This window comes from Lipotes vexillifer, unplaced genomic scaffold (assembly GCF_000442215.2).
Source record: "Lipotes vexillifer unplaced genomic scaffold, Lipotes_vexillifer_v1.1 scaffold397, whole genome shotgun sequence".
Taxonomy (NCBI): Eukaryota; Metazoa; Chordata; class Mammalia; order Artiodactyla; family Lipotidae; genus Lipotes; species Lipotes vexillifer.
This window is the reverse complement of record NW_006772681.1, coordinates 2387379-2399120: the sequence shown is the minus strand read 5'-3', so window position 1 is coordinate 2399120 and position 11742 is coordinate 2387379. Positions and strand designations below refer to the sequence as shown.

General features: G+C 45.3%; 1 protein-coding gene across 3 annotated transcripts in view; it reads left to right on the top strand.

Moving 5' to 3' along the window:
* Positions 1-11742, top strand: part of DLGAP4 (DLG associated protein 4) — a 90996-nt gene that overhangs the window by 56984 nt on the left and 22270 nt on the right. For 2 of the 3 annotated variants that reach the window (XM_007447748.1, XM_007447747.1), the window contains 2 exons: positions 249-337; positions 856-1268. In XM_007447748.1, the coding sequence (XP_007447810.1) occupies positions 249-337; positions 856-1268 (502 nt within the window). The remainder of the gene's footprint in view (positions 1-248; positions 338-855; positions 1269-11742) is intronic. The other variant, XM_007447749.1, reaches the window with a different exon arrangement.

Genomic DNA, 11742 nt, shown 5'->3' with positions numbered 1-11742 from the left:
AAAGCCAGTCATCTCCACCCCATCCCACCTCCCACCCACCTGCCCGCCCGCCTCCGCGCGAATGAGCAGTGCCCGGCTTAACCTGGTCCGGCCTCGGGCCCACGTGCAGTGTCCGCATGCCTCGTGTCTGTCTGTCCACACGTCCGTTTGCGTCGTCCCACTAATGTGAATTTCAGCAGCAAGTGTGGTGTTTGTTCTTTATTTTTGTCTTTGTCTCCGTGCCGTTGCTGTCGTTGTCCTTCAATAAGGTTGACTGCATTCAGCCAGTGCCAAAAGAGGAGCCCAGTCCCGCTACCAAATTCCAGTCCATCGGGGTTCAGGTAGAGGACGACTGGCGGTAAGTGGCACCGCGGTGTTGGCTGCCTCTCCCCTCTCCTCTCCCTCCCTCTGCTCTCCCCTCTCCTGCGCCTTCTCCTCCTGCTCTCCCTAACCCACTTCTCCTTGCTGGATTTCTAGTAACCGAGCTGGGTTTGGGGTGCGGGTGGTGGCCCAGGTGTGGGAGGCCGGGCGGGCGGGCGTGCTCAAGGAGCGCTTGCTCTGTGAGATTAATCAGCCACGGGGGCCGAGGCCAGGCGGAGACATGGCCTGGCATCCCGATGTTGGTGGGCGTCCTGGCCCCAGTGCAGTAAACAGGCAACCTTATGACCTTGTCTGTGTGTGCGTGTGCGTGTGGGCAGGGCGGGGGCTGAGCAGAGAATGAGACGGGGGCTGTGGGACCCGCTTCAGGCGCATGGTGAGCAGACGATGCATCCGTTTCTGTCTCCCGTGTGTCCGGGTCGGGGTGGCCTCTGGTCTCTGGCCCTCTGGGTGACTCACCCCTTACTGTCCCCACCTCACTCCACCCCGCACCCACAGAAGCAGCGCCCCGTCTCACAGCATGTCCTCCCGACGGGACACCGACTCGGATACCCAGGATGCCAACGATTCGAGCTGTAAGTCATCTGAGAGGAGCCTCCCGGACTGCACCCCACACCCCGACTCCATCAGCATCGATGCCGGCCCCCGGCAGACCCCCAGGATTGCCCAGATCAAGCGCAACCTCTCCTATGGAGACGACAGCGACCCTGCCTTAGAGGCATCCTCGCTGCCCCCGCCTGACCCCTGGCTGGAGACGTCCTCCACCTCCCCCGCGGAACCAGCGCAGCCAGGTGCCTGCCGCCGGGATGGCTACTGGTTCTTGAAGCTGCTTCAGGCAGAAACGGAGCGGCTGGAAGGCTGGTGCTGCCAGATGGACAAGGAGACCAAAGAGAACAGCCTCTCTGAAGAAGGTGGGCGCTGTGAGGCCGGCCCCTGGGGTGGGGCGGGAGGGGTGCGCGTGCCGGCCCCAGCCTCCGAGGTGGGGGTGCGGGTTCTTAGGTTCTCTTTCTGGGTCGGTTGTGATTCCACCCCTTACTCTCATTCTTTCCTTTCTTCCATCCATCCACCGACCTAACCAAACCTTTTTCCAGAAAGGATTTACGGCAGCAGCTGCTAGTTGCACTGGCTGTGGGGTCAGCAGCCCCTGGGTTTGAATCCTAACTCTTCTCTTACTAGTGAAGTGACTTTGGGCAGGTTCCTTGAGCCTCAGTTTCCTTACCTGTAACGTGGAGATAATCCTACCCTCTGATGCGGTGGTGCATGTTCAGGGCCCGACGAAGTGCCGGACACAGAAAGTTGGCACCATAATTATGCCTTTGGCGGCTCCTTATTGAGCACCTACTGTGTACCAAGCACCAGGGATCTAACTGTGAACCTCAGCAGGGTGTGAAGAACTATGAATGGGTTAGACAGAAGTCATCTACTTTCCCACTTAGGCTTCTGTCTATACCATGCCTGTTTCCAAAAATTCCCCCGAGAAATTAGAGAATAGTTCTAGAAAGAGCTAGAAATATGTAGGGAGCCTAGATTCACAGGTGTTTGATACAGGGGAGGTGTGGTTTGGAGGCAGGCCCCTGGGAAGCTCCGGCCCCTAGGTGGCTCCCCTTCACAGACAGTGCAGGAAGGACAGGTCTCTGGAGTATCCAGAAGGGATGGAGCCAGCATCCCACCGACCCCTGGTGGGGCAGGGCCTGAGGAAACCACCCCTTGATGACTCAGAGGCCTTGTTTTCACTCTCTCTAGGCCAGTCCCCAGCTTGATGTCACACCCACTGGTGTGCAGGGAACTGTTGTGAGGTATATACCTAACAACCTTTTACAATACTAGTATTTACAAAATCAGAACAGAGGCAAGGATCAGAGAGAGCACTAAATGGCTTCTAACAGAAACCATCCAGCCCTCTGCTCTTCCTCAGCCTTCCCCACTTTCAGCTCTCATCAACTGTGTATTCTGGTATTTACCTTCATATTTCTTTTTCATTTTTAAATGGGGGTTACCTTTTATTTCCTCTCAAATTAATCATCAATATGTATTGATCTCTACTATAATAGCTCAGTATTTAGCTCTGTCACCTCCACTTCCTGTGCCTCACCCTCCGTATATTACATCAGTTTGGGGTTAAAAAACAACGAAAATTTCTGTTTGCTATGAGCATGTAAATGATGTTCACTGCAGAGCCTTGTAGTATGTATATTAATGATTTCATTTTCTTATACATTTTGTTTTTCCTAGAATGAATGGTTGCCTCATTTTTTTTATACACTTTATTTTCTAATCTCTTATTTGTAATTTTTTTCACATGCTCCACCAGATCGGCCAGCCCCTCATCAACATTATTTTCCAGGTGTGCAAACGTATCAGATAATCTCATGATCTCCTATTTTTCCTGGTGCCCTCTGTCCTCTGCCCTGATCTGGCCAGCTTGCTTTCTGGGCCTGCTGCCAGGCTGCTGTCCAGAGACTTCCCTTTTCGTCACCTGGGACTGCCCTTGGCTACTTTACTGTGATGGACACCCTGCTTTTTTGGACAACATGGTCTTCTGCTTTCCTGGTTTTAGCCCCTCACTTCACGGGAGCACACCTTCAGTTGGAGATAAATTTTTGAAAACTGTATGTCTTTATTCAGACCTCATATAGTTTGGCTGGGTGTAAAGTTGAAAATAGTAAATACAAATTATTTTTGTATATAAATATAGATATAATTTATATATAAATATTTAAAAAGTTGAAAGTAACTTTCCCGCAGAATCTTACAGAGGCCGTATTATGTTTAGCTTCCATTACTTGTGATGAAAAGTTTGAGGCCATTCCAGGTCTCGGTCCTTTGTATTATTTTATCTCTGGAAGCTGTTAGGATCTGTTAGGATCTTCACTTTACCTCTCTTATGAAATTTCTCAGTGATGTGCCCTGGAATGGGTCTTTGTGCCAGTAGTTAATAGGCCACTTTTATGTGGAGACTCAGGTCTTTTGTTTCTTGCAGAAATAGTCTTGCATTAATTTTTTAAAATAACTTCCTCACTTCCACTTGTTCTGTTTTCTCTCTCTGAAATTCCTGTCACTCACATGTTGGATCTGCTGAGTTGATCCTGTCTCTGATCTTTTCTTTCTCTTATCTTTTTGTTGTCTCTCTTTCTGGAAGGCTTTCTTTTTTTTTTCTTTTTTTTTCCACGCTATAACAACTTTATTGAGATATAATTCACATGCCATAAAATTTACCCTTTTAAAGTGTACAGTTCAGTGGTAGTTAGTACACTCATAATGTTGTGCAACCATCACTGTTATCTAAATTCAGAACATTTCCATCACTCCAAAAAGAAACCCTGTGACCATAAGCAGTCACTCCTCATCCCCTCCTCCCCCACTAGCTCTTAGCAACCACTAATTCTGTCTCGTGGATTTGCCTATTCTGGACATTTATGTAAATGGAGTCATACAGTATGATTGTATGACAGGTCTTTTGTGTCTGGCTTCTTTTGCTGCATGTTTTTAAGGTTCATCCATGTTGTAGCATGTATCAGTTCTTCATTCCTTATTGTGGAGTAATATTCCATTTTATGGATAATACTACATTTTATTTATACATTTATCTGTTGACGGACACTTGAATTGTTTCCACTTTTGGGCTAGTATGAATAATGCTGCTGTGCACATTGTGTACAAGTTTTTGTGTGGATCTATGTTCATTTCCTTTGGGTATATAAGTAGGAGTGGAATTGCTGGGTCATATGATAATTCTGTGTTTAACTTTTTGAGGAACCTGCTAAACTCTTCCACAGTGGCTGCACCATTTAACATTCCCACCAGCAGCACACGAAGGTTCTAATTTCTCCACATCCTCACCAACACTTGTAATTATTGCTCTTTTTGATTATAGCCATCATGGTGGGTATAGTAGTACCTCACTGTGGTTTTGGTTTTTTGGTTTTTTGGGGGGCTTTTTGCAGTATGCGGGCCTCTCACCGTGGTTGCCTCTCCCGTTGCGGAGCACAGACTCTGGACGCGCAGGCTCAGCGGCCATGGCTCACGGGCCCAGCCGCTGCGCAGCATGTGGGATCTTCCCGGACCGGGGCACGAACCCGTGTCCCCTGCATCGGCAGGTGGACTGTCAACCACTGTGCCACCAGGGAAGCCCCTCACTGTGGTTTTGATTTGAGTTTCCATGGTGGCTAATAAAGTATAGCATCTTTGCAAGTGCTATTTGTGTATCTTTTTTTGGAGAAATCTGTTGAGTTTGAGAGGTTTTCTTGAATTTATCTCTAAACTCTGTACGTCAGATGTTTACTACAGCCATTCGTATAAGAGCTCTTCCTTACTCTGTTCCTTTTTTCATAATATTTTGTCCTTGTTTTATGAATAGAGTATCTTCTACCTTTCTAAGATTTACATATATATTTGTTTTCGTGTGTCTCTGTGTTGTCTCTATTTCCTTTAGGCTCCTTTTTTCTATGTGTCTTTTGGGATTGGGGTCTTTCCTGGAATGTCCAGTGATCTTTAGTTGTTTATTCATATTAAAAGTGAGGAACTAACTCAGGGGTAGGAAGGGATGGAGTAGAAGATTTCTGTTTTTGTTGTAAGCCTAGTAGTTCCACTTGCTGTTTTTTAATTTTATGATTTAATTTAAAATAAAACTTTGGAATTCCCTGGCAGTCCAGTGGCTAGGACTCGGCACTTTCACTGCTGTGGCCCAGGTTCAATCCCTGATTGGGGAACTAAGATCCCGAAAGCTGTGCGGCACAGCCAAAATATTAAAGTTAAAATTAAAATTAAATAAAGGACTTACCTGGTGGTGCAGTGGTTAAGAATCCGCCTGCCAATGCAGGGGACACGGGTTCGAGCCCTAGTCTGGGAAGATCCCACATGCTGTGAAGCAGCTAAGCCCATGTGCCACAACTACTGAGCCCACATGCCGCAACTACTGGAACCTGTGCTCTGCAACAAGAGAAGCCACTGCAATGAGAAGCCCACGCACCACAACGAAGAGTAACCCCCACTCACCGCAACTAGAGAAAGCCCACGTGCAGCAGCGAAGACCCAAAGCAGCCAAAAATAAATAAATAAATTTATAAATTGCATGTTATGTTCTTTAAAAAAAATTAAATATAATAAAATTAAACTTAATTTTAGAGTTAGCAAAAGCAAACTATATAATATAAAAATAGCAGAAGTCATGGTAATATACCGGTATGTTGATAATATATGGTAATAACATCAAAGATGAAGAAATAATTATTTAACTATCATGATAAAAACTCTTTGGGACTTCCCTGGTGGTGCAGTGGTTAAGAATCCGCCTGCTAATGCAGGGGACATGGGTTCAAGCCCTGGCCCGGGAAGATCCCACATGCTGTGGAGCAACTAAGCCCGTGTGCCACAACTACTGAGCCTGCGCTCTACAGCCTGTGAGCCACAACTACTGAAGCCCACACGCCTAGAGTCTGTGCTCTGCAACAAGAGAAGCCACCACAATGAGAAGTCTGCACACCTCAACGAAGAGCAGCCCCCACTCACCGCAACTAGAGGAAGCCTGCGTGGAGCAACGAAGACCCAACGCAGCCAAAAATAAATAAATAAATAAATAAATAAAATTTATAAGGAAAAATAAAGAATGGCATTATTAAAAAAAAAACCTCTTTAATAGCAGAATAAAACTCATGATGTACAAGATTTTGTTTGAATACCTCTGTTCAAGTCTTTTGAGTATATACGTAGGAGTGGAATTGCTGGATCATGTGGTAATTCTATGTTTAACTTTTTTCCATTTTTTTATTGTGGTAAAATATATATAACATAAAATTTGCCATTCTAACCACTTTTAAGTGCATAATTCAGTGGCATTACTTATATTCACAATGTTGTATATTACCAACATCTATTTCCAAAACTTTTTTATCACCCCAAATAGAGATTCTGTACCCGTTAAGCAATAATTCCCCATTCCCTTCTCCACCCAGTCCCTGGTAACCTCTAATCTACTTTCTGTCTCTATGAATTTCCCTTTTCTAGATCTTTCATGTAAGTGGGAAGATACAGTGTTTGTCCTTTTGTGTCTGACATGTTTTCAAGGTACATCCATGTTGTAGCATATCAGAACTTCATTCCTTTTTATAGCTGAATAATATTCCATTGTATGTAAATACCACATTTGTTTGGTCCATTCATCTGTTGATGGACACTTGGGTTATTTCCACCTTTCAGCTACTGTGAATAATGCTAGAGTGAACACGATATGAGAATCTGTTTCAGTCCTATTTTCAGTTCTTTTGGGTTTAAACCTAAGAATGGAATTGCTGGGTCACATGTCTAGCTAATTAATTCTATGTCTAGCTTTTTGAGGAATCGCCAATGTTTTCTACAGCAGTTGCACCATTTTACATTCCCACCAGCAATGCATAAGGGTGCCCATTTCTGTATATCTTTGCTAACACTTGTTATTTTCCATCTTTTAAAAAAATTATAGCCATCCTAGTAGGTATAAAGTGGTATCTCATTGTCCTTTTAAAAAAATATTTTATTTATTTATTTTTAAATTATTATTATTTTTTTACAGCTGCATCGGGTCTTAGTTGTGGCATGTGGGATCTTTCACTGCAGCACACGGGCTCTTCAATGCAGTGGGCAGGCTTCTCTCTAGTTGTTTCTTGCAGGTTTTTTCTTCTCTAGTTGTGATGTGTGGGCTCTGTAGTTTGTGGCACGTGGGCTCTAGTTGAGGTGCTGGAGCTCAGTAGTTGTGGCACGGGATTAGTTGCCCTGCAGCATGTGGGATCTTACTTCCCTGACCAGGGATTGAACCCACATCCCCTGCATTGGAAGGTGGATTCTTAACCACTGGACCACCAGGGAAGTCCCCATTGCCATTTTGATTTGCATTTCCCTAATGACTGATGCTGAGCCTCTTTTCATGTTCTTATTGGTCATTTGTAAATATCTATTCAGTCTATTTAATTGGGTTGTTTGTCTTTTTGTTGTAGAGTTTAGGAGTTCTTTACATATTCTGGATAATAGGCCCTTGTCAGATATATGATTTGTAAATATTTTCTCCCATTCTGTAGGTTGTCTTTTCACTTTCTTCATAGTGTCCTTTGATGTGCAAGTCTTTAATTTCGCTAAAGTCCAATTTATCTGTTTTTCATTTATTGCTGTGCTTCCATTTATTTTTAAAACTATGAGTATATATTAATTTAATAAAAATTAAAATTAGGACAAAAAAACAATTGAAGCAATGAGAGACTAACTGGCAGCTCTGTGGGCAGGGCCCGTTGAAAGGTAGGCTTCTGTAGACACCTTCTCAGAAAACTGGTTTTAAATAACATACGGTAAAAATTATATCCAGGGCTTCTCTGGTGGCGCAGTGGTTAAGAATCTGCCTGCCAATGCAGGGGACACGGGTTCGAGCCCTGGTCCGGGAAGATCCCACGTGCCGCGGAGCAACTAAGCCCGTGTGCCGCAACTACTGAGCCTGTGCTCTAGAGCCCACAAGCCACAACTACTGAGCCCATGCACCACAACTACTGAAGCCCGCACGCCTAGAGCCTGTGCTCTGCAACAAGAGGAGCCACCCAACGAGAAGCCCACACATCGTAATGAAGAGTAGCCCCCACTCGCCACAACTAGAGAAAAGCCCACGTGCAGCAACAAAGACCCAACACAGCCAAAAATAAAAATAATTAATTAAAAAATATTATATCGGGGCTTCCCTGGTGGCGCAATGGTTAAGAATCCGCCTGCCAATGCAGGGGACACAGGTTCAAACCCTGGGCCGGGAGGATTCCACATGCCACAGAGCAACTAAGCCCACGTACCACACTACTGAGCCTGAGCTCTAGAACCCACGTGCCACGACTGCTGAAGCCCGCGTGCCTAGAGCCCTGTGCTCCGCAACAAGAGAAGCCACCACAATGAGAAGCCCGCACACCGCAATGAAGACCCAACGCAGCCAATAATAAATTAATTAATTTTAAAAAATTATATCAAGATAACAAAGGGAACCAATTACATTAATACACAGTTTCTAAAATAGTGAATAAATTTTTGATATGATAATACTGTATATATACTTCTTTGTTAAGGCATTAAGTAATACAGTCTAGCAGTCAGTCTAAAATTACTATAATTTTAAAGTAATGATGACAGTAAACATTATTTCCAGATAACTGTGACCACTGTAATGTGATATGAAATTATCTTTGATTTCTATTGGTGACAATGTGACAGGTTCTGCTGACATTGAACTAAAGTGGTTTGTTGCCCATCTAAGTTTAAGGGCGTCCTGCTTTAGGGTGATTGGGTGACAAACTGGCTTTTGCCTTAGGTCTTGAAATGTCAGTATCTTTTCTCTAGAATCCTTCAGAATCTTCTTCAGAAAAGAATCCTCTAGTTTCTTTGGGGGCATGTGTCTGGTTGCTGGCATTCCAGGTGCAGGGTAGAGGGAGGGAGCTCGCAGACTATCATTCACTCCATGCCGTCTGCCGTTGACCCTGCCCGGTGGCCTAGGGTCAGAGCATCTAGAGCAGCGCTATTTGGTAAAAATACAATGTGAGCCATGTGCTTTAAATGTTCTAGGAGCTGCATTTAAAAAGCAAAAAGAAATAGGTGAAATTAATTTTTGTAAGTTATCTTACACAGTATGTCCAAAATAGTAGTGTTTCAACATACAGAATTATTGAGCTGTTACATTCCTTTTCATGCTAAGTACTTAAAATCCAGTGCATATTTTACTTCATCGTACATCTCAATCCAGAGAAACAACATTGCCGGTGCTCGCTTGCTGCAAATGGCCGGGGGCCGTTGTATTGGACGGCGCAGATGAGGAGAATAAGCCTGAGTGGGCGTGCGCGGATACCTTAGTGACTCAGTGTTGGTGCAGCAGGTTAAACTTTTCTGTACTACACTTAATTCTAATTCTTTCTGGATTGAGAAGATGCTCACCTGCTAAGCATATGTCACGTCAAACAGTATTGGTGTTACCTTCCTGTAATATTATGGGGGGAGGGGTGATGACATTTCTTAATAAGCAGCCCTCAAACCCTGCTGTTGAACCCAACCTCTGGATGGAGCCCTTTTCACAGCCCTACATCGGTGACTGTAACTTAAAGATAGATGTAGTCACGTTGCTCTGTCCCTTAGATTCAAGATAAGTATTCTGACTGCTCAGGTAAATCAGTAACACCCATGCAGGTGGCTGCATCTCTTGAGTGGATTTTGTGTTATACCACCATCCATCTCCAGAACTTTTCATCTTCCCGAACTGACACTCTGTACCTATTAAATGCTAACTCCCCATTCTCCCTCTTCCAGCCCCTGGCAACCACCATTCTACTTTCTGTCTCTGAATTTGACTACTCTGGGTCCCTCCTGTAAGTGGAATCATACCGTCTTTGTCCTTCTGTGACTGGCTTATTTCACTTAGCATAATGTCCTTAAGATTCATTCATGTTACAGCTTGTATCAGAATTTCGTTCCTTTTCAAGGCTGAGTAATATTCTGTTGTATGGAGAGACCACATTTTGCTTATCCATTCATGTGTCCGTGGATGCTTGGGTTGCTTCCATCTTTTGTCTGTTGTGAATAATGACATTTCCTATCTCTTAGGACCACAATTCTTCGTTGACACCACCGTGCTTTCTGATCAAATTGTGTACGTCCACCCAAGGCCCTGTCTGACTTATGGCCACAAGTTTTAATGTCACTGTTCTTACATACGTGGAAGAGCTTCACCAAGGAGGTGCCTCAAGGAGACCATGATACCTTCATATCGTGCAGAAGCTTGGAGGGTATTTACAGGCAGGGGGAGAGGACAGGGACTCCAGGTGGAGGCAGTAGCGCGTGCAAAGGCACAGAAGCAGGAAGGGCAGGGCAGGGCAGGTCCAGGAATCACAAGTGAAAAAAAAGGGGTGGGAAGAGGGGGATGGTGGGTCACAAGAGTAGGAAGCTGACTGAGAAGGGCCTCAAATATCAGATCAAAGTATTGGGCATTACCCTTCAGGCAGGGGAGAGCAGCTGGGGGATCTGAAGCAACAGTGAGATGGTCATATTTTCTTTTTAGAAAGATCACCCTTGATTGCTGTGTGGAAAAAGCTTTGGAAACAGGGAGACCAGGGCGGTGGGGTGGAAGAGGAAGGAATGAATAAACAAGAAATTTTCTTAATGTTCTGAATGGACCAGCTAAAGGGGCACAGGGTTGGAGTCAGGTGGATCCTTCCAGCTTCCCTGGTTTGGGCCACAGGTGGATGGAGAGGTCATTAACTTGAAAGAGGGAGGCGGAGGCAGGGCGTGCTTGGCTGGATAAGGAGGGGCTCTTGGGGAAGCAAGATTACAGAGGTCAAGTTGTGCAGATGTCTTTCTTGCTGTTGAAGGAGATGCGGATGAAATGAACGCTTCAGCATAGTCTGTGGGAACTTCTGTGGCCAGGGGGTTGATCAGGATCGTTCCAGAGTGAGTGGAGAATCAGAGAGCCTTGAACGCTGGGCGGCCTACCATGAGCTGGCATTCATCGTCTTGTTTACTCCCGGCTATCCAGTGAGGTTGGAGCTATTAGAATCGTGTCTTGAAGAAGAAACAAACAAATGGAGGTGAAGTGCTCTGCCACTCAACAGCTGTGTGACCTTGGGCACATCTGAGCCTGCTTCCCCCCCCATTGTTCAGTGGCCATAATGACCCCACCCTCAGCCTATGGTGGGGGTAAGATGAGACCCTGTGTATGCGGAGTGCTTGGTGGTGAATGGCAGCAGACGTGCCTGCTGCAGCTGCTGTCACCATCACCCTAACTTGTGGATAGACGCAGCCCAGGCCAGGAGCTGAAAAGGCCACACCTCTAGCCTCAGTGCTGGGAGATGACAGGTGAACAAGGGTAGACATAGAGCTAGCAGCCTGAGGGAAGGGGCCTGCCATCCCATTTCCCCAGCTCTGGCGAGGAAGGAAACTGAGAGACCTTGGGCAAGTCACCTCAGTTCTCCAGGCCTCCACTTCCTCACCTGTGAATTGGGTGGACCAATACCAACCCCACAGGACTGTGTATTAATGTAAGATTGGAAACACAAAGCCCTTGGCAAGAACCCAAGAGGTGGTAGCATTTATTACAGTTGTTGTCGTTAATGTTAATATTAATATTACTAGAAACAGGCATTGTAGCCTCCTCCACTTTCACCAGTGGGCAGTTCTGAGTGCAGGTCTCCTTTTTAGGACCTCCCCTAAAAAACTAGTTTGTGTGTAGAGGCATACACAAGGATGTCTTTGCTGTATTATTTGTAATAAAGCAGGCCCCTCACTGCCTATCACTTAAGTGTTCAGTTACCTTTGTTGCATAAAAACTGACCTCAAACTTAGTGACATAAAACAACCAGCATTTTATTATAGTTATGGCTATAACAGTAGGTCAGCAATTCAGCA